The sequence below is a fragment of the Budorcas taxicolor genome, chromosome 20 (assembly GCF_023091745.1).
Source record: "Budorcas taxicolor isolate Tak-1 chromosome 20, Takin1.1, whole genome shotgun sequence".
NCBI classification, from domain to species: Eukaryota; Metazoa; Chordata; class Mammalia; order Artiodactyla; family Bovidae; genus Budorcas; species Budorcas taxicolor.
Genome location: NC_068929.1, coordinates 18,296,279 through 18,321,303, shown reverse-complemented (window position 1 = coordinate 18,321,303; position 25,025 = coordinate 18,296,279). Strand labels below are relative to the sequence as shown.

The following is a 25,025-nucleotide window of genomic DNA, read 5'->3' as shown; positions in this document are numbered from 1 at the left end:
TGCTTCTTTGCCTATACTTTTTTCTTTGCCTTTTTGGACTTGGATTCTCTTTTTTAAGGCAGAATGTTAAACTTTAACATAGCAACTACATTAAGTGGCATTATCTTCGCTAAAAGTGTACTTAGAAAAGTTCTTTTAATTCTGGGCTGTGTCTGAATGAGGTCTGCAACTGAGCTACAGAATCAGTATATGAAAATTTGGAAGAAAATAGAAAATCTCACTTTTCCTACAAGGAATCCATTATCTTGTGCTAGTGCAAATAACAAAACAATATACTAATCAGACTACATTATACACTGAGCTCTACCTTCCTTCATTAGTTCTTACATTAGACACTGTTATTTAACTCAACACCTGAAAGTGAGTTAACTTCCAATATGTATAATAGCTGAGGTGTTAGAGCTTATACATTTCATGCTCCACAAAAACTACAGAGATAACACCTGACATGCAGAACCTACTCTATCAGAGAACTTAGGTCCAAGCTAGATATTACTACCTGCTAAATACCTTAAATAGTGCCTATATGTACATGCTTATTCTGGTATAAATGAAAGTGCACTCATGAACCAAGGAAGAAGTTGCCTCTTAAGTCTTTGGATCAATTTCTTTAACCAGTTGCTGTTGAAAGAGTTGACAGTAAAAAAAAAATCATAGGTAGTTGAGAATTCTGAAAGACCTGAAGGAATTTTTAGCATGATAAATAGGTACACAAATCCAATTAATTAATGAATTAATTTCATTAATTAATGATATTCTGAGAATACTGATATTTAAGCCCCAACTTCATATATATGAGGACAAAATGTGTACGTGAAGAATTTCAACATATGTCCAAATTAAAACTTGACTAATGTTCCATAATTTAAAAATTCTAGAACACAAATAGAATACATAAAAGAAGCAGGTGGGGCTATTACTTATTTATATCTTAATTTGCTCCAAAAAAGAAAACTTAAGGTATCTGAGTGCTGACTCTATTTTTGAATCCTGACATGAAGGATTTTGTTATTTTACTGAAACAACCAAAGTCTCATTAATATTAAATTAACTAGACTGTAATGTGAAAAATAAAATTTTTTAATCCATCCTATATTCAGTCCAATTTTTTTAAAGAAAATGTTTAAAAAATACCTCTTTCTTTTTTTTTTCAACTTGATTTTCTCTTTGCTTTTTGCTTTTTTCTTTTCCTCTTCTTCATTAATTCCTGTGTGTTGAGGGGAAAGAATCAGGTCACCATCAGTTTATATATTATTGTGGTATGTAAGCATTTTTTTAAAAAAATTGGGGTACAGCTGCTTTACAGTGTTGTACAACAAAGTGAATTAGCTATATGTATACATACAAGGCCTTCCTCTCGCCACCACTCATCCCACCCTACCCACTGAGGCCACCACAGAACACTGAGGTTGAGCACCCTGCGCTGTATAACAGCTTCCCAGTAGCTGTCTGTTTTACACACGGGAGTGCACATTCGGCAATTTCAATCTTCCAATTCACCCCACTCTCTCCTCTTCCTTTGTGCCCCTGTCTATTCTCCACATCTGTGTCTATTCCTGTCCTGTAAATAGGTTCATTGGTATCATTTTTCTAGATTCCACATATCTCCTTTAATATATGATATTAATATTTTATACATTTAAAAATTTTGGTTGTTGGTTGGTGAATTTCACTGGTCAGGATCTGCACTTTTCTTGTAACAATGTCCCCTTTCTTGATTATTTTTACTCATTAAAAATCTAATAAAAACACTATGTTTTTAATACAAATTTCAAATCAACTACGTATATTTACTAAAAACTTCAAGTATTTCATTTCTAATTCCTAATCAATGTTGACAGTTTGGTGGGTACTATTTCAGGCCTTAAGAAATGAAACAACACAATCATGTATAATTTAAAAAATTTTTCCTTTTCAAGCAAAATTAGGATCACAAAATCCTAGGGTAATGGGACAATAACCACTAATATTTATGTTGTCAGTATCTAGGAAGGAGAGAATACACACTATTCTCTAGCTTGATTTTTAAATACACAATTTGGTGTGTATTCTTCTAGGCTTTCTCTATACATAACTAAATTCAAACATACATTCACATATACAAATAAAGTTACATGTAAGTCTCAAGTTTTTTCTCATTTGAAAAATGTAGCATATATAATATATTTCAACTTACTTATTTCACTTAACACTTTTAAAAATATTCATTTATTCTAGCACTATTTGCTGAAAAGATTTTTCTACACAGAATTGCCTTTTCACCTTTGTAAAAAATCAGTTGAACTGCTTCTAGGAAGATGAAGTAGACATATTTTTCCTATTCCTCTCATTAAGTATAACTACACATCCCAGACATAACAAAAACAAGCATAAGAAGACTGAAAGGTGAAAAGGCAGACACTAGCTAGGGTTCTTGTATAATCTAGAAAATGACCCAGTACTGAGTTCCCTGAAATGTCTTTTTGCTTCATACAGCACAGACTTAAGAGCTACAGAAGCTGGCAACCTGGCAATGTCAACAGGTGAAGACAAAAACGCCCCACCAAGAATCTGTTCCTTCTAGTCAAGGACCAAAAAAGAGACAGCATAGTGACAGGAAGCTTTTAGATAATAATTGCCATTCTGCAGGCAAACACCACAGAAAAAAATGTGGCACCACCCACATCATCAAAGGCTGAGTGGAAAACACAGACTTCCTCCCTTGTGAGGCTGTGATACCAAACATTCAAAGGATTAATACAAATTTTATATAATCTTATGTAACAAACAGAAGAGAATGAAACCTTTCTCAATATTCTACGAAGCTAAGGTTACTCTGATGCCAAAATCATATTAAAATAGTACAAAATTAGAAAAAAAGACTAACATCTCTCATGAACATAGATACAAATAACTGTTAACAAAAGATTAGCAAAGAGAATTCATATTTAATATTTTAAAAAAATTATACACCATGACCAAATGTCACTTATTCAAGGTATGCTAGGCTGATTGAATATTCAAAAATCAATTAATGTAATCTACCGTATTAATTCTGAAAGAGATGGGAATACCAGACCACCTGACCTGCCTCTTGAGAAACCTATATGCAGGTCAGGAAGCAAAAGTTTGAACTGGACATGGAACAACAGACTGGTTCCAAATAGGAAAAGGAGTACGTCAAGGCTGTACATTGTCACCCTGCTTATTTAACTTCTATGCAGAGTACATCATGAGAAACGCTGGGCTGGAAGAAGCACAAGCTGGAATCAAGATTGCCAGGAGAACTATCAATAACCTCAGATATGCAGATGATACCACCCTTATGGCAGAAAGTGAAGAGGAACTAAAAAGCCTCTTGATGAAAGTGAAAAAGGTGAGTGAAAAAGTTGGCTTAAAGCTCAACATTCAGAAAATGAAGATCATGGCATCTGGTCCCATCACTTCATGGGAAATAGATGGGGAAACAGTGGAAACAGTGCCAGACTTTATTTTTTGGGGCTCCAAAATCACTGCAGATGGTGACTGCAGCCATGAAATTAAAAGACGCTTACTCCTTGGAAGGAAACTTATGACCAACCTAGATAGCATATTAAAAAGCAGAGATATTATTTTGCCAACAAAGGTCTGTCTAGTCAAAGCTATGGTTTTTCCAGTGGTCATGTATGGACGTGAAAGTTGGACTGTGAAGAAAGCTGAGCGCCGACAAATTGATGCTTTTGAACTGTGGTGTTGGAGAAGACTCTTGAGAGTCCCTTGGACTGCAAGGAGATCCAACCAGTCCATTCTAAAGGAGATCAGTCCTGGGTGTTCATTGGAAGGAGTGATGCTGTGGCTGAAACTCCAATACTTTGGCCACCTCATGCGAAGAGCTAACTCATTGGAACAGACTCTGATGCTGGGAGGGATTGGGGGCGGGAGGAGAAGGGGATGACAGAGGATGCAATGGCTGGATGGCATCACCCACTCGATGCACATGAGTTTGGGTGAACTCTGGGAGCTGGTGATGGACAGGGAGGGAGGCCTGCTGTGCTGTGATTCATGGGGTCTCAAAGAGTCAGACACGACTGAGTGACTGAACTGAACTGTATTAACAGGTTAAAGAAAAACTGTAGGATCCTATCAACTGATACAGAAAATGCATATGGCAAAATCTGACACCCATTTATGATAAAAACTCTTTCAAAATAGGAATAGAGGGATACTTCCTCAACTTGATAAAGAGTGACTACAGAAAAACTGACAGCTAACTGCTAAGGTTTGAACATTTCTGTCCCCTAGGGTTGGAATCCAGGTAAGAATTCATCACTCACTGCTCTTTCTCAATATAGTACTATAAGTTCTAGCCACAACAATAAGCCAAGAAAGGGAAATAAAAGGCTTACAAATCAAAATGGAAGAAGTACAACCGTTCTGATATGCAGATGACATGATGGTTTACATAGAAAATTTCAAGGAATCTGTCAAACACTCCTAGAAATAATCAGTGAGTTCAACAAGGATAAAAGATAAACATACACAAATAAATTGCATTTCTATATACTCGTAATGGACATGCAGAGAATGAAAAAAAAATCATTTACAATTTTTCAAAAAAGAAATATTTATATACATAAATCTAATAAAACATGTAGGATTTATATGCTGAAAACTGAACAGTGATAACAAAAGAAATCAAAGATCTAAATAATTACAGAGACACATTATATTTGTGGGTTGGAATGCTCAACACAGTGACGGTGTCAATTTTCCCCAAATTGATAAACATGCTTAATGCAATGAGTATCAAAATCCCAGCAAGATTCTTTGCAGATAAAAACATTAGTCAAAATTTTTATGGAAAGGAAAAGAAACTAGAACAGTTACAATAATTTTGAAAAAGAAGAATAAAGTAGAAAAACTCAGTCCCACCAACTTTAGCTATATTAATCAAGAATGGGTGGAGGGATAGACACACAGATCAATGGAGCATTATAGACAATTCAGAAACTAACCCACACAAACATGATCAACTATTTTTGGCAAAAGCAAAAAATTCAATGAAGGAAAGGCAGCCTTTCAATGAACAGTGCTGGAACAATTATTTATTCTTAAACAAAATACTAAGTGCTCTAAGTTTCATATCTTATATAATAATCAATTCAAATGGATGAAGGACTTAATGTAAAATATAAAACTATAAAAATTTAGAAAAAAGTAAAGGAGAACAAGAGATAGGTAAAATGTTACACTTGAAAGCAAAGCATAATCTATGAGGAAAACTTAATAAATTGGACTTTATAAAAATTAAAATCTATTGCTCTGTGAAACACCTATTAAGAAGATGAAAAGACAAGCTACATATTGGGATAAAATATTTGTAAACCAGGCATCTAACAAAGGACTTATATAAGTACACTAAAAACTATTTGCTTTCTCCTGGCTATTTTAATTGTATTATATCATTTTAAAAAAACTTACAATATTCAAGAGAGTTGGAATAAGATCTCTCTAGCTCTAAGGACTAAGGAAGAATTCAAGGAGCCCCTAGGATTATCTAAAGGGTGTTGGTCAAGAATGCACTCAGTCACTCACACTGAGAACTTACCCTTTCAGAGGCTTTGAACATCATCATCAAATTATCAATGGAACTAACCACCACAGATTCTACACTCCCTTCCTCTGTGTGCTTCAGACCCCAATCTATGGTTTATTCGGGTAGGGGTTACTGGGATTCCTTTCCACTGTTCACATAAGAAGGCTTTCTTATCTCTCCTTGCTCTTCTCTGGAACTCTGCATTCAGTTATGTATATCTTTTCCTTTCACCTCTCTTGTTTTCTCAGCTATTTGTAAGGCCTCCTCAGACAACCACTTTGACTTCTTGCATTTCTCTTTCTTGGGGATGGTTTTGGTCACCACCTCCTGTACAGCTTATGAACCTCTGTCCATAGTTTCTCAGGCACTCCATCTACCAGACCTAATCCCTTGAATCTATCTGTCACCTCCACTGTATAATTGTAAGAGATTTGATGTATGTATGTATGGTTTTATAAAAGGCAGAGGAACCAGAGATCAAATTGCCAACATTCGCTGGATCATGGAAAAAGCAAGAGAGTTCCAGAAAAACATCTATTTCTGCTTTATTGACTATGCCAAAGCCTTTGACTGTGTGGATCACAACAAAGTGTGGAAAATTCTGAAAGAGATGGGAATACCAGACCACCTGACCTGCCTCTTGAGAAACCTATATGCAGGTCAGGAAGCAACAGTTAGAACTGGACATGGAACAACAGACTGGTTCCAAATAGGAAAAGGAGTCCATCAAGGCTGTATATTGTCACCCTGCTTATTTACCTTATATGCAGAGTACATCATGAGAAACGCTGGGCTGGAAGAAATACAAGCTGGAATCAAGATTGCCGGGAAAAATAACAATAACCTCAGATATGCAGATGACACCACCCTTGTAGCAGAAAGTGAAGAAGAACTAAAAAGCCTCTTGATGAAAGTGAAAGTGGAGAGTGAAAAAGTTGGCTTAAAGCTCAACATTCAGAAAATGAAGATCATGGCATCTGGTCCCATCACTTCATGGCAAATAGATGGGGAAACAGTGGAAACAGTGTCAGACTTTATTTTTTGGGGCTCCAAAATCACTGCAGGTGGTGACTGCAGCCATGAAATTAAAAGACGCTTGCTTACTCCTTGGAAGGAAAGTTATGACCAACCTAGATAGCATATTCAAAAGCAGAGACATTACTTTGCCAACAAAGGGTTCATCTAGTCAAGGTTATGGTTTTTCCAGTGGTCACGTATGGATGTGAAAGTTGGACTGTGAAGAAAGCTGAGTGCCGAAGAAGTGATGCTTTTGAACTGTGATGTTGGAGAAGACTCTTGAGAGTCCCTTGGACTGCAAGGAGATCCAACCAGTCCATTCTGAAGATGAGCCCTGGGATTTCTTTGGAAGAAATGATGCTAAAGCTGAAACTCCAGTACTTTGGCCATCTCAATGCGAAGAGTTGACTCATTGGAAAAGATGCTCATGCTGGGAGGGATTGGGGGCAGGAGGAGAAGAGGACGACAGAGGATGAGATGGCTGGATGGCATCACTGACTTGATGGACTTGAGTTTGAGTGAACTCCGGGAGTTGGTGATGGACAGGGAGGCCTGGCGTGCTGCTATTCATGGGGTTGCAAAGAGTCAGACACGACTGAGTGACTGAACTGAACTGATGTATGTCATATCTGAACGGTCTAGTGGGTTCCCCTACTTTCTTCAATTTAAGTCTGAATTTTGCAATCAGGAGCTCATGATCTGAGCCATAGTCAGCTCCAGGTCTTATTTCTGCTGACTGTATAGAGCTTCTCCGTCTTAGGCTGCAAAGAAAATAATCAATATAATCAATCTGATTTTGGTAATGACCATCTGGTGATGTTCATGTGTAGAGTTGTCTCTTGTGTTGTTGGAAGAGGGTGTCTGCTATGACAGGTATGTTCTCTTGGCAAAACTCTGTTAGCCTTTGCCCTGTTTCATTTTGTACTCCAAGACCAGATTTGCCTGTTACTCCAGATATCTCTCGACTTCCCACTTTTGCATTCCAATCCCCTATGCTGAAAAGGACATGTTTTTTTCGGTGTATATTGTCACCCTGCTTATTTAACGTACGCAGAATGCATCATGTGAAACGCAGGGCTGATGACTCACAAGTTGGAATCAAGATTGCTGGGAGAAACATCAAACCTCAAATATGCAGATGATACCACTAATAGCGGAAAGCAAAGAGGAACTAGAGCACCTCTTGATGAGAGTGAAAGAAGACAGTGAAAACTCAACATTCAAAACACTAAGATCACGACTTCATGGCAAACAGATTGGAAAAAGTGCAAACAATGATGGATTTTGTTTTCTTGGGCTCCAAAATCACTGGAGATGGTGACTGCAGCCATGAAATTAAAAGAGGCTTGCTCCTCAGAAGAAAAGCCATGACAAACCTAGACAGCATATTAAAAATCAGAGATATCACTTTGCTGACAAAGGTCCATACAGTCAAAATTATGGTTTTTCCAGCAGTCATGTACGGATGTGAGACCTGGACCATAAAGAAGGCTGAGCACCAAAGAACTGATGCTTTCAAAACGTGGTGTTGGAGAAAACTCTCAAGAGTCCCCTGGACCGCAGGAGATCAAACCAGTCAGTCTTTAAAGGAAATCAACCGTGAATATTCACTGGAAGGGCTGAAGCTGAAGCTCCAATACTTTGGCCCCCTCATGTGAAGAGCTGACTCATTGGAAAAGACCCTGATGCTGGGAAAGAGGGAGGAGGGCAAAAGGAGACGGGAGCGGCAGAGAATTAGATGGTTAGATAACATGACTGATTCAATGGACATGAGTTTGGGCAAGCTCTAGGAGGTACTGAAAGACAGGGAAGCCCGGCATGCTGCAGTCCATGGGATAGCAAAGAGCTGGACATGACTTAGCAACTGAAGAACAACACTGGGATCCCATTTGGTGATCATGAAATAAATATGGGTCCCTTCTTTGCGTATGTGTTAGTCGCTCGGTTGTGACCAGCCCTTTGTGATCCCATGGACTGTAGTGCACCAGGTTCTTCTGTTCATGGCATTCTCCAGGAAAGAATACAGGAGTGAGTAGCCACTCCCTTCTCCAGGGGATCAACCCAATCCAGGGATCGAACCCGGGTCTCCAGCATGGCTGGTGGATTCTTTACCACTGAGCCGTCAGGGAAGCCCTACTACACTGGCGTGGGCAGCCATTCCCTTCTCCAGGGGATCTTCTTGACCTGGGGATCGAACCTGGGCCTGCCTCATTGCAGGCAGATTCTTTACCATCTGAGCCAGAAAGCTGATGCTAATACTGAAGCTTCACCAACTACTCTCTGGATCTGTCCCTGGTCTTCTGATTGAAAAATCACCTCTAGAACAAACCACTATTCATGATGGAAGTGTAGTTTATCCTTCAAGATTGATGTGATAAAGGACAAAAAGGTCAAGAACCAACAGACTGGATGATATCTAAGGTAGGAGAGCAGCACATTGTAATAAAAATACTACAGGACAAGTAGGCAAGAAACCTAGATCATGGCAAGAAATGTTGGCTCTACTGTGACCGGTGAGTGACTTTGGAAAGTCACCTGTTTTCATTTTCTTTTTCTACAAAACTAGGTTTTTAAATTATTTGTTCTAAAGATTCTTCCTAATTCTAAACTCTTATGCATTTGTCTTCTTAAAAATAGGGCAGTATAGGTGAAAGGGATAGAAAGTATCCTTGTGGGATTAAGGATCTTAGGCTTTCTCTCCTAGAATCTTCTGTTGTGCTCCTATGTGGCTTGACTACTCTCCATTTTGGTGCAGCTGTCCTTCTGGAATATCTCCTTACCAGCATGCTACAAATTTCCCTTCTTTTCTATTCCCTACATTCCTGTCTTCCTTTATTTAGTGTATTCCCTTACATTGGTAGAACACTTATTCCAGAGGTTTTCTGAGAAAGAGTGACAAGTAAATTGTTTTTTGAGACTTGAATGTCTGACAATATCTTTACTGTACTTTCACATTTGATTAAGAATTTGGTTGGGTATATTATCCTAACTTGGATATAACTTTTCTTCAACAATTGAAAGCATGATCCACATTCTACTAGCTTCCAATATTGGTTTAGAGAAATACACAACTATTCTGACTCCTGATTCTTCACCTGTGACCTGCCTTATTCTCAAATCTGGAAGTCTGGATTATATCTTTCGGTTTCTAGCATACATTAAGTTTCATTATAGTGTACCTTTCTGTGGGATATTTTTAACACTGTGCCTGGTACTTGTTAAACCTTTTCATCTGGAAATTATTTCTTCTCTTTCTGGGATTCATTTGAATGAAGTATTTTCAAGAATGACCCTTCAATTGTTCTATCTTTTTTCTCTCAGTTTGCTCTTCTTTGTTTTTTTCCAACTTTACCTTCCAACTCTATCAAGTTTTCCATCTTAATTTTTAATTTTCAAAAGCCCTTTTGCTGGTTTTATTCATATTCATGCATGCTATATCTTATCTTTGTATGAAACTAAATATTTATTATTCTGCTAAGTTTTCTCCCTCTACAGATTGTATTTCTCAAGTTGATTTTTTGTTTGTGTTTTAGAATCTATATTTCATGTGAGAATCCTTCTGCAGAAATTTAGCACTCCTCACTGTCTAAAAAGCTGACCGGAAGCTTTTAGCAAGCGAAACTTCGAAGACCAGACTTCACTGGCCATTTGGTGAGATCTTGTCTTTGAAGGATCCCTAATGTCAATATCCTTATTTCTTTCTTCTTTGGCTGGTCAGATTCCCCAGGGATGTATCTTCAGATCTTCTGCCTGAGTGATATATGACTGGGAACCAATAGGTGAAGATGGCTAGAAGGCTCTCACCATTCTGTATCTAACCTTTAACTTGAATATCTTCACTTGGGTTTGGTGTGTCCCAGTTTAAAGACTGTTGATCTGACCCTGTCTAGCAATAGGCCTGTGGCAGTCTGCTGAGACGACAGGGCTTCACAGAGCAGGGGGAGGGAATGGAGCATTAACTACTGCAGGCTTTTAAGCACTCCCTGTTTCCAGCCTTACACTCTCACTTTCAGAGGTAACCAAGGATACTCACTGTCAAGATTTTAGGGGGTTTTAGAGTGGATACTCAGGTTATTTCTCAGCTTTCCACACTGTTAAAGGGTTGAGCTCTCTTAAAGTGTGAGTCCATTATCACTAACCCAAATTTTCTGACTCTTGTTTTCTTTGTCCTTGTGAATTTGGGTCTTTAAAAAATTCTTCTATTATTATTTTAGTGTTGTTTCAGTAGGGAGCAAAAGAAAAAACATATATATTCAAGCAGCTATCACTGAAGTTGTATAGACTCATATTTCCCGTCACTCTCGCCTGCCTTCTTTGGGATGCTACCCTTCTTCTGCCTTCTCAGCTTGTCCCAGTACCCTGGCATTTGACTTTTTCCACTTACGTTCACTGGACATTATATGGAAAGGTTAAAAAATTTCAAGGTGCTTATCGTTCTCTTATGATCAAAAACAAGTTTAACCTTTTTGTATCTGTCTCACTCCATGCCTTAACCCATATTCAAATAAGCTGCATTTTGCTTCTGTGTGACAACTAACAATACGGCATTTTGTAGTTTACAAAATATTTTCACATATGGCATCATATTTTATGCTTAAAAACCCCACTGCAAAGACAGGTCATTTTACACACAAGATGGAAAACAAATGGTTAAACAGTTGGTCTGAAATTTGTTCTCTTTTGCAGGGGAAAAGAGGATGCCTCAGGAAAGAAAAAAGGTAACTTGGTCAAATTTCTTTATAAACATGCTAATGATAGATTTCCTGGAAAAAAATTACTAGTAGTTGCTAGCCAGAAAATCCTTTTCTGGGTGAGTGGGGAGGAGGTGGTATATGGCCAAATTACAGAAATTTATTTCCTCACAGTTCTGAAAGTTCGAAGTCTATGATCAAGCTGTTGGCAGAAGAATCCTTATTTATAGATTGTACATAACTGAATGTACTTGGTTGGTCTAGGACTGTTTATGGTAAGTAATCCTGGAATCTAGGGATTTATGGGGCATAAATCCATAATCCCTGGGAAATGTAACTATCTGGGCATAAAATTAAGGTGTTTCATGACCAAAATGACTTTCTTTTGTGTAAGAAATGTTGAAACCTTTTACATTAACCGTGGCCAGAGTGGGAACCTAGGAGGTTGTACTGTTGTCCCAGAACTCTTGCTGCTTTGCTATGCCACATGGTCATCCACACACATAAAGTTACAGTTGACCCTTGAGTGGCACAGGGGTTAGAAAATAAATTTTGTGAGGAAATAAATTTTCTGTAATTTTGCAGTCCAAAATCCAAGTATAATTTAGAGTTGGCTTTCCACATATACAGTTTCTCCATATGCATGGTTCTGAATCTGTGAATTCCATCAACTGCAGCTTGTTTATTATTCTGGTATGTAATGCTGAAACAATTTGTATGAAAGTCAACCCATACAATTCAAAGCCATGTTGTTCAAGGGTCAACTAAACCTTGATACCGCTAAGATCTCTTATTTTAATGAGTGTGATTTGATGATCCAATCCTTTAGACTCTGTACCATGTGATACATTCCAGTGAGATGGAAAAACAAAACACAATAAAATCTTGGTTGCAGAATTAGAAACATACTTGCCTGCTGGTTCTATCAATGACCAATTGTTTGATTTTGGGCAAGTAACTTACAATGTTCAGCCTATTTCCTTACCCATGCAATACTTCTAATGTAAGATGCAAACTATCTTAATGACAAATAGAACAGAACAACAGATAAAGATGACATAATACATATTTAAAAACAACCTTTAACGCTGGAGGGAAAAAAAAGTATTGCTTACTTTTTTCTTGTAATGCCTGCAGTTTATTCAGTTCCTCATTCTCTTCATCACTCTCTTCACTGCTTGTGCTGCTGACATCCAAAACTATATCCCTTTTGGGATCTACTCGGAGAAAATTGCGGCATTCGAAAGTCAGGTGACCAGCTAATTAAAACAAAGAAATATGAATGACAAAGCTACAGATACATTATATATTTTTTGCTTTGTTTGTCCACTAAGCAACAATTGCAATTTAATAATATAATATTTAGTTTTAACTTTTATTCAGTGAGTGGTCATCTGCTTTACCTGAATGAAAAAAGAACTTTTTTTAACAGGGCTTCATTTTCAATAAATATTTTTTTTTGGTTACATCTTATGGATTTTAGAATATTGAATTAATGTAAATATTCTCAACTTTAGATTTTATATTTAATTTCTTTCTCCTATATTTAATTTATTTCCCCTATCTTTTTGCTTCTCATCTTACTATTACATTTTTCATTACACAGCTTTCACCTAACTAAAGGTGTCATAATAAAATAATTGAATGTGTTGTTTGAAAGAATACTTATGATTTTAATTCTAACAATAATATTCAGTCCTTAAAGATTCTCCCTATAAGAAAACTACAACAGTTATCTACTTATTGCATGATGCAATTAAAAAATCAAACATTATAAACACCTGGAGATGAAACAATATCACAATATCTAAGTACCTATCACCTGCATGTTAACATTTTGCTTTATTCACTTATAATTTTTTTTAAGTGAAAGGCTTGCACACGTGCACACACACACAAAGTTGGAGAGCTTGCACCATGCCTTGGACCCCTGCCCCAAACCCATTCCATTTTCTTTGTCTTCAGAAATTGGTTATACTGAAGTTGGTGTCGATATTTTCAGAACATCATATTATTATTTTTTAACATAAACTCAATTATACTCAGCTATCATTCTTTAACTGTTTCTGCCATTCAATATTATGTTTTGTGATTCAGTCGCTTCAGTCGTGTCCAACTCTGTGCGACCCCATAGATGGCAGCCCACCAGGCTCCCCCGTCCCTGGGATTTTCCAGGCAAGAGTACTGGAGTGGGGTGCCATTGCCTTCTCCACTATGCTAACATGCTGCTGCTGCTGAGTCGCTTCAGTCGTGTCCGACTCTGTGTGACCCTATAGACAGCAGCCCACCAGGCTCCCACGTCCCTGGGATTCTCCAGGCAAGAACACTGGAGTGGGTTGCCATTTCCTTCTCCAATGCGAATATAAGCAGATGTAATTATCTCATTGTATCTGATGAATAATGTTCCATTGTATAAAAATATGTTTACCCTTTCTACTACTGATAGGATCTTAGGTTGCTTCTAGCATTTTGCTATTATAATAATTATGAAATGTGTAGTTAAACGTGCACATATGCCTCTCTAAGGCAGTAACTTTGAAATTTTTTTGACTAGGACTGACTAGTGATAAAAAATAATGCAATCAAGTGTATTAATATATATGTTCATATGCAAATACACACTAACACAAAAATTAAAACAAAAGTTACATGAAGCATTATGACATTTGATACTCAAAAGATATGAATGCTGATAGAAACCACATAATTTATTTCACAACCCACTATCAATTCACTACAACCTTGTTCTAGGATTTATTCCTAGTTCTTACTCAAGGATAAAATCTTCTGGAAGTCTTAGACTCATATGAGAGCATCTCCTAGGAAAGCACCAATCTTGGGCCGGGTCCTGGGCCTTGCCTTATTCCCTGAACTCAGTCAATACACAAAAATAGAAGTTCAAGAACCCTGGGTTCAGCAAATACCCTCAACACCTCCTAGACTTTCTGCTTTCCTTTGGTTGCTAGTCTCTAAATATTCATGAATTCTGTATTTTCTCCTAGCATACTAATATATCTAATATGTATTGCATATTTTATACTAGTTTCTTAGTTGTTTATAGTAGGGTCCAACCTGCCATACTGCTGAAAAGAAATTTTCTTGGTTGTGATTTCCTTCCAAATGAATCATTCAAATGTTCTTTTCGGTTCCAAACATACGGAGCTTTCAGATTATGCTATTGCTGATTTCTAAGTGTGTTACACTGTTATCAGCGAGTATCTGTATGGTAAACCAGTGTTTTAGTGTTTGTCTGTATGGTATCAGTGTTTCAGTATTTACTAAGATTTCTTTTATGGCCTATCTTGTAGTAAATTTGGGGAAAAACTTGGAATGTATTTTAAAAGAATACATCACTACTTGTTGAAGAGAGGCTTTTATGTTTATTTTGTTGTTCAAAACTCCATCTTACTTTTTTGTGTAATAATTTCTGATAGTGTAATTTTTAAGTACCTTTATCACTATATATTTGTCCATTTTTCCTTGTAGTATTTTTGCTATACATGTTTTGACATTATATTAATAGGTATAGTCAAAATCATTATTTTATCTTCTTGTTTGATTAGAACTGCTCTTGCCTCAAAAGTCTAATATTATAATTGCTCTACTAGTTGCTCTTTTGGTTATTAGTTGAATCATATGAAATTACCATTTTCATTAGTAAAACTGTTTAATATCAACAATATTCAACCTAATATCTATCTGCTCTTTTTCCTCCATCCCTTTATTTTGAAATTTCCTATGTAGTTTTCAGTTTTCTAAGTAGTTTCACTAATAATGGCATGTAGCTGGACTTACTTTTTTAACTTGATAACAGACTTACTTTTCACATTAATTTCTTAGCTTGGAAAGCTAGTTTCTGCCTCATTGGAGGCAGTGTAAATTTACTCCTCATACCTACAGGTGGTGTAAGCTTGGGCTGTCAATTCTGAATTATTCCTTTTCCTCTAATAATTGTTTTATAGGAAGTTAAACACAGTAAACTTTCTCATCACTTCCCCTAGAGAGTAAATGGAATTTCTGTAATTCCTGCTTCACTGCTTTTTTGAGCAGTCTGGCTTTAACCAAGAGCCTTCACTCCAGCCATGCTGTGGTCCTGCAGGGGTCTAAAGCTTCATTCCGTATTCCATAAAAGTCTACCCAGGAGGCCTGTGAACCTCATTGTTTTCAGCTATCATTCCCTACCCTGGCTTTGAGCTCCTTTTACTTTCTAACATGTGGTAATTCTCCTTTTATGCTTTTGAGCTAGGTTATTTTAATTTTTGTTGTTACTATATTTTTCTCCAGCATCTCTCTGTGTTTGGAGCCAAACAGAGGACTTTCTATGTTGGTTTAGCTTGCCATTTTGATCAGAATTTCTGATGATACAATTTTTCTTTTACTTAAACTAGCTTGGCATCCAAACATCTTACACTGTCATTATTATTTAATATAAACAAATTACTTAAATAATAATCACACTGGCAGCAGTCTTCGTCTCACATCCTTTTTAGCCTTGCTTTAATGAAACTGACCCTAAACTGATAATAAGACACACTGCTTATGAAGCTACAAAAAAAAATTTCCTTTTTTTTTTTTTAATTGGGGAACATAAGTGAACAAACTTAGGAAATTACTCCAAAATATAGTCTGTGAGTTCTTTTCGAAATAGACTCTCAGGAGACAATGAGCAGAAAAATTCTTAGATGATCAGAAACTTATATTTTGACCACAGATATGTAGAGACATTTCAAAGTTATAACATCTCAGTTCAGTTGCTCAGTCGTGTCCGACTCTTTGTGACCCCATGAACCGCAGCACACCAGGCCTCCCTGTCCATCACCAACTCCCAGAGTTCACCCAAACTCATGTCCATTGAGTCGGTGATGCCATCCAGCCATCTCATCCTCAGTCATCCCCTTCTCCTCCTGCCCTCAATCCTTCCCAGTGAGTCAGCTCTTCGCATGAGGTGGCCAAAGTATTGGAGTTTCAGCTTCAACATTAGTCCTTCCAATGAACACCCAGGACTGATCTCCTCTAGGATGGACTGACTGGATCTCCTTGCAGTCCAAGGGACTCTCAAGAGTCTTCTCCAACACCACAGTTCAAAAGCATCGATTCTTCGGCACTCAGCTTTCTTCACAGTCCAACTCTCACATCCGTACGTGATCACTGGAAAAACCATAGCCTTTACTAGACAGACCTTTGTTGACAAAGTAATGTCTCTGCTTTTTAATATGCTGTCTAGGTGGGCCATAACTTTCCTTTCAAAGAGTAAGCATCTTTTAATTTCATGGCTGCAGTCACCATCTGCAGTGATTTTGGAGCCCCCAAAAATAAAGTCTAACACTGTTTCCACTGTTTCCCCATCTATTTGCCATGAAGTGATGGGACCGGATGCCATGACCTTCATTTTCTGAATGTTGAGCTTTAAGCCAACTTTTTCACTCTCCTCTTTCACTTTCATCAAGAGGCTTTTTAGTTCTTCTTCACTTTCTGCCATAAGGGTGGTGTCATCTGCATATCTGAGGTTATTGATATTTCTCCCGGCAATCTTGATTCCAGCTTGTGCTTCTTCCAGCTGATTGCAAAAAGTAATGGGGCTTACTCAGTAATGGAAAAACAGACCCTTAAATTTATACAAAAATACAAGAGGCCCTGAATAGCCAAAAAATTCTGAAAAAGAATAGAGGTGGGAGACGTGTATTTCCTGATTTCAAAACTTACCACAAAGCTATAGAAATCAAAACAGGGTGATATATAGTAATAAGGATAGTCACATAAACCAATGAAATAGTCCAGAAATAAACCCACACGTATATAGCCAATTGCTTTTTGACAAAACTGCTAGGTCTATTCAGTGGGGAAAGAATAGTCTCTTCAACAGACAGTGCTAGGAGAACAGGATTTCCACATGCAAAATAATGAAGTTGAATTCCTCACCTCACATCATATGCAAAAACTGACTCAAAATGGATTGAAGACCATTACAATACAAGAGCTAAAAGCATGAAAGTCTTAGAAGAAAGCATGGGGTAATTCTTTAACTTGGATTTGGCAATGGATCCTTACAAGTAAAACACTAACAGCAAAATAACAAAAGATAAAACTGGTAAGTTGGATTTCATCAAAATTTAAAACATTTGTGCAAAGAAATTATGAAAGTGAAAAGACAACCTACAGAATGGAAGAGAAGATTTGCAAATTATATATTTGATAGGGTTTAGCATTTAGTATATATACAATTCCCACAACTCCAGAACAAAAAGACAACTCAAATAAAAAATGGGCTAAGAAACTGAATAGACATTTCTCCAAAGAAGATATACAAATGGCCAATAAGACCATGAAAAAATACACAACATAATTAGTCATTCGAGAAATGCAAATGAAAATCATGAGCTACCACATCATATCTACTGAGATGGCTACAATTCAAAAAAAAATAGGAAAAAGTAAAATAAATATTGGCACGAATGTGGAGGAACTGGAACTCTTATATTGATAAAATGATGGAGCTGCTGTAGAAAAGAGTTTGGCAGCTCCTCAAGAAGCTCAACATATATGACCCAGTGTTCCACTCCTAGTTATGGACCCCAAAGAATTGAAAACAGGGACTCAAATAGATGTGTACACATTAATATTCATTGCTCATTATTCACAATAGCTAAAAGGTAAAAATAACCCAAGTGTCTATCAACAGATAAATGAATTAAGAAAATGTGGTATATCTAGACAATGAAATATCATTCAGTATAAGGAGGAATGAAGTTATGATATGTGCTACACCATGAACAAACTTTGAAAACATTAGGCTAAGTGAAATAAACCAGACACAAAAGGACAAATACACGATTCCAATTACATGAAATATATATAATGACCAAATTCATAGAAATAGAAAATAGATTAGAGGTTACCAGAGTCTGGCAGAAGGGAGGAGTGGGGAGTTAGTGCTTAATGTTTATAGAGTTTCTGTTTGGTGTGATGAAAAAGCTTTGTAACTGAGAGTGATGGTTGTACAATACTGGTAATGTAATTAACACCACTGAATTGTATACTTAAAAGGAGTTAAAATGGCAAATTATGTTATATGTATTTTACCACAATTTTTTTGAATGGGGAAAAAATACCATGGCATAGTATAAAGTCTTACAAATAACCAGATTTCAATTCCCAGTTTTCCTACTTAACAACAGAGTAATCCTCTTGACTTTTGAAGAATAACTATGGCAAAGCATAGATCTAGAACTTGTATTAGATAATCTAATCTTTATAACAAGTCTATGGAAATAAGTACTATAGTCTCATTTTACAGAAGGGAAAGTGAATCACAGGGTGGTTAAGTAACTCGCCTAAAGTCACACAGCTAGTTATTGCCAGCTGTGTAAAAGCTATAGCTAGGTGCCAGAGCAATGGTTTTGAATATTCCTAAAAACGTGTGTGTGCTCAGTCGCTAAGTCATCTCTGACTCTTTGTGACCCTGTGGACTGTAACCTGCCAGGCTCCTCTGTCCATGGGATTTTCCAGGCAAGAATACTGGAGCGGGTTGCCATTTCCTTCTCCAGGTGATGTTCCTGACCTGGGCATATAACTTGTATCTCCTGCATTGCAGGCAGATTCTTTACCACCTAGCCACCTTGAAATCTACCTACCTCACAGGGTTGTTTTAGCAATGAAATGCAATGAATTTAACCAAGCTCTGTCTCTATCTTAGGTCCTGAGTTTTGAGAACATAAGAGCTACATTATAAACTTCTGAATTGTTAAACCCACCTAATTTCCCCCAAACTTCACATCCCTATTATTTTTATTCCTACCCAAAAGTACAGGCCTCTGTATTCCTGTAACTTTCCTGAAGTCTCACCCATACATTGCTCTTTCTGTTCCTCTGACTTAACTAATCATCACCCCTGTATCTCCCAATCATTTTATGACAGCTGCTGAAACACGCAATCCCTTGTGGACAAACTGTGCTCAGAATGCTCCCTCTACCACTTTTTTAAAGGGATAGCTGGCTCTTCCCTGAAGATGCCTCTCTACAGCTTACCTCAGTGTTATTAGCATGCTCCCCACTTCTTATCACTGCTTCCAAGTAGCAGTCTCCTAGGCTCCCCTTTGGGCTTCCCTGATGGCTCAGATGATAAAGAATCTGCTTGCAATGTGGGAGACTCAGGTTCGATTTCTAGGTCGGGAAGATTCCCTGGAGAAGATAATGGCTACCCCACTCCTGTATTCTTGCCTGGAGAATCCCAGGGACAGAGGAGCCTGGTGGCTACATTCCATGAGATCGCAAAGAGTTGGATACAACTGAGCAACTAACACACGCTCCGGTTCAGCCCTCTGTGGCTGTACAACACCCCCATCCACTAAAACTATTGGAACCTGGCTCAGACTAGCTCTTTACTTTAAGCTTTCCTACAAGTCTTAAGTTAAAAGAGGTCCAAGTAGAAGAACTGATATTAGTAGACAGACTAGGAAATCCATTCTAGATTTTGAAGTGAATATAGCATTTATATATATAGAACTTCCTTAAGTCTTTTTTAATGTAAAAATTCAAACAAGCTTTATTATTAAGTGCATCACACATAGAGAAGACTAGAGAAGAGTATATAAAATGAATACTTACAGTTGAAAGAGAATTAATAAAGTAAATAGCTGCATCTTTCATGTTAGGGAACAGACTGTTACCAGAAACTTGACTAGTCCTCTGCGTGCCCTTCCTCCACAAACCACTAGCTGACCCCTCTAACCTCTCCTCATAACCACTAGCCTCAATTAGGTATGTCTTCTCTGGTTTTCACTGTGGGCTTACTCCCTATGTATGCACTCCTAAACTTAAATCTTAAATAAAGAAATGAAATTAACAAGGATTGAAAGACATAAAGTATAAATAAATATAAGCAAATTTAAAAAACAGAAAAGACTTCATTGTGCTCATTTCTTGCATGCGAACACATTCTTCAGGAGTTTTTATTCATATGAAGGATATGTATACTTACATGCCCACTTTTGCTAGTTCAGTTCAGTTCAGTCGCTCAGTAGTGTCCGACTCTTTGTGACCCCATGAATTGCAGCAGGCTAGGCCTCCCTGTTCATTACCAACTCCCACAGCTCACTCAAACTCAAGTCCATTGAGTCAGTGATGCCATCCAGCCATCTCATCCTCTGTCGTCCCCTTCTACTCCTGCCCCCCATCCCTCCCAGCATCAGAGACTTTTCCAATGAGTCAACTCTTCGCATGAGGTGGCCAAAGTACTGGAGTTTCAGCTTTAGCATCATTCCTTCCAAAGAATACCTAGGAACAATCTCCTTTAGGATGAACTGGCTGGATCTCCTTGTAGTCCAAGGGACTCTCAAGAGTCTTCTCCAACACCACAGTTCAAAAGCATGAATTCTTTGGCACTCAGCTTTCTTCACAGTCCAACTCTCACATCCATACATGACTACTGGAAAAACCACAGCCTTGACTAGACAGACCTTTGTTGGCAAAGCAATGTCTCTGCTTTTTAATATGCTGTCTAGGTTGATCATAACTTTCCTTCCAAGGAGTAAGTGTCTTTTAATTTCATGGCTGCAGTCACCATCTGCAGTGATTTTGGAGCCCCCAAAAATAAAGTCTGACACTGTTTCCACTGTTTCCCCATCTATTTGCCATGAAGTGATGGGACCAGATGCCATGATCTTCATTTTCTGAATGTTGAGCTTTAAGCCAACTTTTTCACTCTCCTCTTTCACTTTCATCAAGAGGCTTTTTAGTTCTTCTTCACTTTCTGCCATAAAGGTGGTGTCATCTGCATATCTGAGGTTACTGATATTTCTCCCGGCAATCTTGATTCCAGCTTGTGCTTCTTCCAGCCCAGCATTTCGCATGATGTACTCTGCATATGAGTTAAATAAGCAGAGTGACAATATACAGCCTTGACGGACTCCTTTTCCTATTTGGAACCAGTCTGTTGTTCCATGTCCAGTTCTAACTGTTGCTTCCTGACCTGCGTATCGGTTTCTCAAGAGGCAGGTCAGGTGGTCTGGTATTCCCATCTCTTTCAGAATTTTCCACAGTTTACTGTGATCCACACAGTCAAAGGCTTTGGCATAGTCAGTAAAGCAGAAAAAGATGTTTTTCTGGAGCTCTCTTGCTTTTTCAATGATCCAGCAGATGTTGGCAGTTTGATCTCTGGTTCCTCTGCCTTTTCTAAAACCAGCTTGAACATCTGGAAGTTCACAGTTCATGTATTGCTGAAGCCTGGCTTGGAGAATTTTGAGCATTACTTTACTAGCATGTGAGATGACTGCAACTGTGTGGTAGTATGAGCATTCTTTGGCATTGCCTTTCTTTGGGATTGGAATGAAAACTGACCTTTTCCAGTCCTGTGGCCACTGCTGAGTTTTCCAAATTTGCTGGCATATTGAGTGTAGCACTTTCACAGCATCATCTTTCAGGATTTGAAATAGCTCAACTGGAATTCCATCACCTCCACTAGCTTTGTTGGCAAGCTTCAACTGAGCCAGGTTTCAGTTGTTGCTTGGAGGCATGTGACTTGGTTCTCCCAGCATGCTTTTATTCTTAGCCCTTGGAGATTCATACCCCAAGTATTCTTATTACATGGTTTAAAAAGTAAATTTTTCTCCCATACAAGAACATCTTTATTCCATTACAAAATAACTCTGCTATGAACTAGAGTATCAACAACAATCGAGGTTCATTTGCATTTTCTCCAAACAACTTAGAAAACAGTGTAATGCCACTGTTAGAGCTGTTATCAAGGCTTTAGGAATTGTCACATTTATATAGAGAAATGATATTTGTTTACAGTACATAAGTACAAATTTAGATTGCATAATTGCACATGCTGAAGTTTACTTTTTCACTCCATTTCATTAATCATAATGGAGCTGTTTAAATCAAGGTTTCAGCAGACCAAATTCACCTTTATACAGAGTTAATTCAATCAACAGGAAAACCTTTCATAAACCGTTTCCACTGCTCACCTCTTCACCTAGTATTAGCAGGGATAAGGAATAAAAGGTTAAGAGTCTATATAGTTTTTTCTGGAATATACTTTCTCCAAGCTCCTAAATCTACTCCACTTGTACTTCATGACATCTTTGCTAGTCACCAGACACAGAGCCACCTGGCACTGGGTCCATGGCAGGGGGATAGAAGTGCTGACAGAGGGATTTCTGAATTTTCTGCAAACCCAAGACAAATAACAGAGCTAAAGGACTATGTCCAAGGCCCTGAAATCAGGATGCTAAATCACATTGTCCAAAGAGGCAATGATTCACTGCACAAAATGCTATTCTTTAATGTACTTACGATAGCCACATTTTTTACAGCCTGCTCGGACACTGTCCTTGTTGCAACCTGAAATACAATTAGATAACATTTTAGAAGACATATAGATAAGTAAAAACAAACATTTCATCACATGGAAAAGCTGAGAAAACCACTTGTGATAGAATTTATTTCTTAAAAAAAAAAAAAACTGAATTCCCCCTGACCTAGCTTAAGAATACTGCTCAATTATTATAATTATTAGAAATCACTAGAAAAGCTAATTCGCTCGAATTATTTCCTTCACAAATACTTAACAGAAGATATTTTTTTCTAATACAACAGAAATGCAGTACGATAGTCAAGAGTTTCAACATTTCAAGGATTCTCTAACACTGCAGAAGAAATTCCAGGGTACTTTGGCCTATCCCTCAAATACAAAGCAATTGATTAGACAGATATGTAAACATTCAGGTTAACAAATGCTTTTCTGCTTACCCTTAAAAGAAAAAGAAATTCTAACTTTCTTAAAGGAATTGGTGAAATTTTAGAAAGATACATAATTGCTAGGTATTAGAAGGAACATCTCAAATCGGCACTTAAATTTTGACAAGAGAAAGGAAACTAGTCACATACTCAGTCTGACCAATGTTTCTAAGTATTTACAGTATCTCTGTACAATTAGTGGTATCCACAAGTAATGTTGAAGATACAAATAACAGATGAAATAACATTTTTTATTGTGATAAAATACATATAAAAATGTATCATCTTAACCATTTCAAAGTGTACAATTCAGTGGTGTTAAGTACATTCACAATGTTATGCAACCATCACCACTTTATGACTTCCAAAACTTCATTCTTATCATCTCAAACAGTAACTGTAGCCAATAAAGCCTACAGTCCATCACCTTTCCTTTTTAGCCCCTGGTAATCTCTGTTCTACTTTGTCTCTACGCATTTGCCTATTTTAGGTATCTTATATAAGTGGAATCATACAATATTTATCCTTTAGTGCTTGGCTTATTGCATCTAGCATTAAGTTTTCATGGTTCATCCATACTGTAGCACAAACCAGAATAGCATCCCTTTTTATGACAATAATATTTCACTGTGTGTATATAGACTTCAAACTGATTTTAACCTCCAGTCAGGGCTCCCATCCAGAGAAGGCAATGGCACCCCACTCCAGTACTCTTGCCTGGAAAATCCCATGGACGGAGGAGCCTGGTAGGCTGCAGTCCATGGGGTCGCTAGGAGTCGGACATGACTGAAGCGACTTAGCAGGAGCAGCAGCAGCAGCAGCAGCAGCAGCAAGGGCTTCCATCAATCAATCAAAGGGCCAGTACAGTATTACTCTATTTCCTTAATGAAGGGTGTTTCACTTCCAAATCCTTCAAATGGAGATATCCCAATTTAATAAGGTATATAGTGTAATATACCTAATTTTAAAAGAAAGATCATTTTCAAACCATTTCTTTAATATTATAAAGTCAAATATTAATTTCCAGCTAAAATATATATTACTGAGTTGTTCTAGTAAAAATACAGTCAGTTCTACTACTACGCTTGATTTTAGAGACGTAAACTTGTTCCAGTGCATCTAAGAGGGAACAACTGGAGTGCAAAGTGTCCATGAAATAGACTAGGTGAATACAAAAAACTGCATCCAGTTGATCGGAGCCTCAAAACACACATGGGCACATCTCAAAACATTTCCAGTGACTTCAGTTCACCCCATGTGTCTGAGAGCAGCACCCATACCTATCTGGTTTTGTATTATCACCTTCCTACCGTTACTTTAGAACAACTCACAGGCTGCAATTCTTCTGAATTCCACTTCCACAGCAAACTTCAGGACTTTTAAAAGGTACAATGCCCTACTTATTTCAGTATTTATGTATCTTTTAGCCAATTAACATGTGCAGAAAGGTTCCTATGATTTTTTATGTACCAGTGATGAAGTTTTTCAGTGTGGTGCCCCAACCTCATATTTCTCCCCTTAAACCTGTGGGTTTTATTGCAGAGAGTAAAAACACATATGCTGCACTGTAGCACAATTGTAAAATGAAATTGGTAATAATAAAGTCAGGCTCTTTGTTATGAAGTAACTACATGCTGAAAAAAAGGCTCAGAGAATCCAGGTCAATGTGAAGTTTGTTCCCATAGAAACCATAGACACTGAATAACACTGAATAAAACTGCTAAACGCCCCGTTATCCGTCTTACAGCAAACTCAAGACGCTGTAATGGACAGACTGGAAATCATCTCATCTCAGCACATATTAGAAATAACGCATCTTTGATGAAAGATGTTGATAAAACTCATCATTCAAGTATCTCATATTTTTAGAATGAATAAAATATGAAACTTTTTCAGAGTAGTTCATCTTCTTTAATAAGGCTGTAATTTTTACATGAAAGGGAAGTATAATAAGAACCCTAAATAATTTCACATCAGCTATTTCCTCATCAGCCTTTGGTTAAATTAAGATTTCAAGCTTCATC

The 25,025-nt window shown here is 37.5% G+C and overlaps 1 protein-coding gene across 1 annotated transcript in view; it reads right to left on the bottom strand.

Moving 5' to 3' along the window:
- Nucleotides 1–25,025, bottom strand: part of SREK1IP1 (SREK1 interacting protein 1) — a 33,574-nt gene that overhangs the window by 1,259 nt on the left and 7,290 nt on the right. The window contains exons 2-4 of the mRNA XM_052659155.1: nt 22,558–22,605; nt 12,378–12,521; nt 1,135–1,207 (exon numbers count right to left, since the gene is read on the bottom strand). Coding sequence (XP_052515115.1) covers nt 1,135–1,207; nt 12,378–12,521; nt 22,558–22,605 — 265 coding nt within the window. The remainder of the gene's footprint in view (nt 1–1,134; nt 1,208–12,377; nt 12,522–22,557; nt 22,606–25,025) is intronic.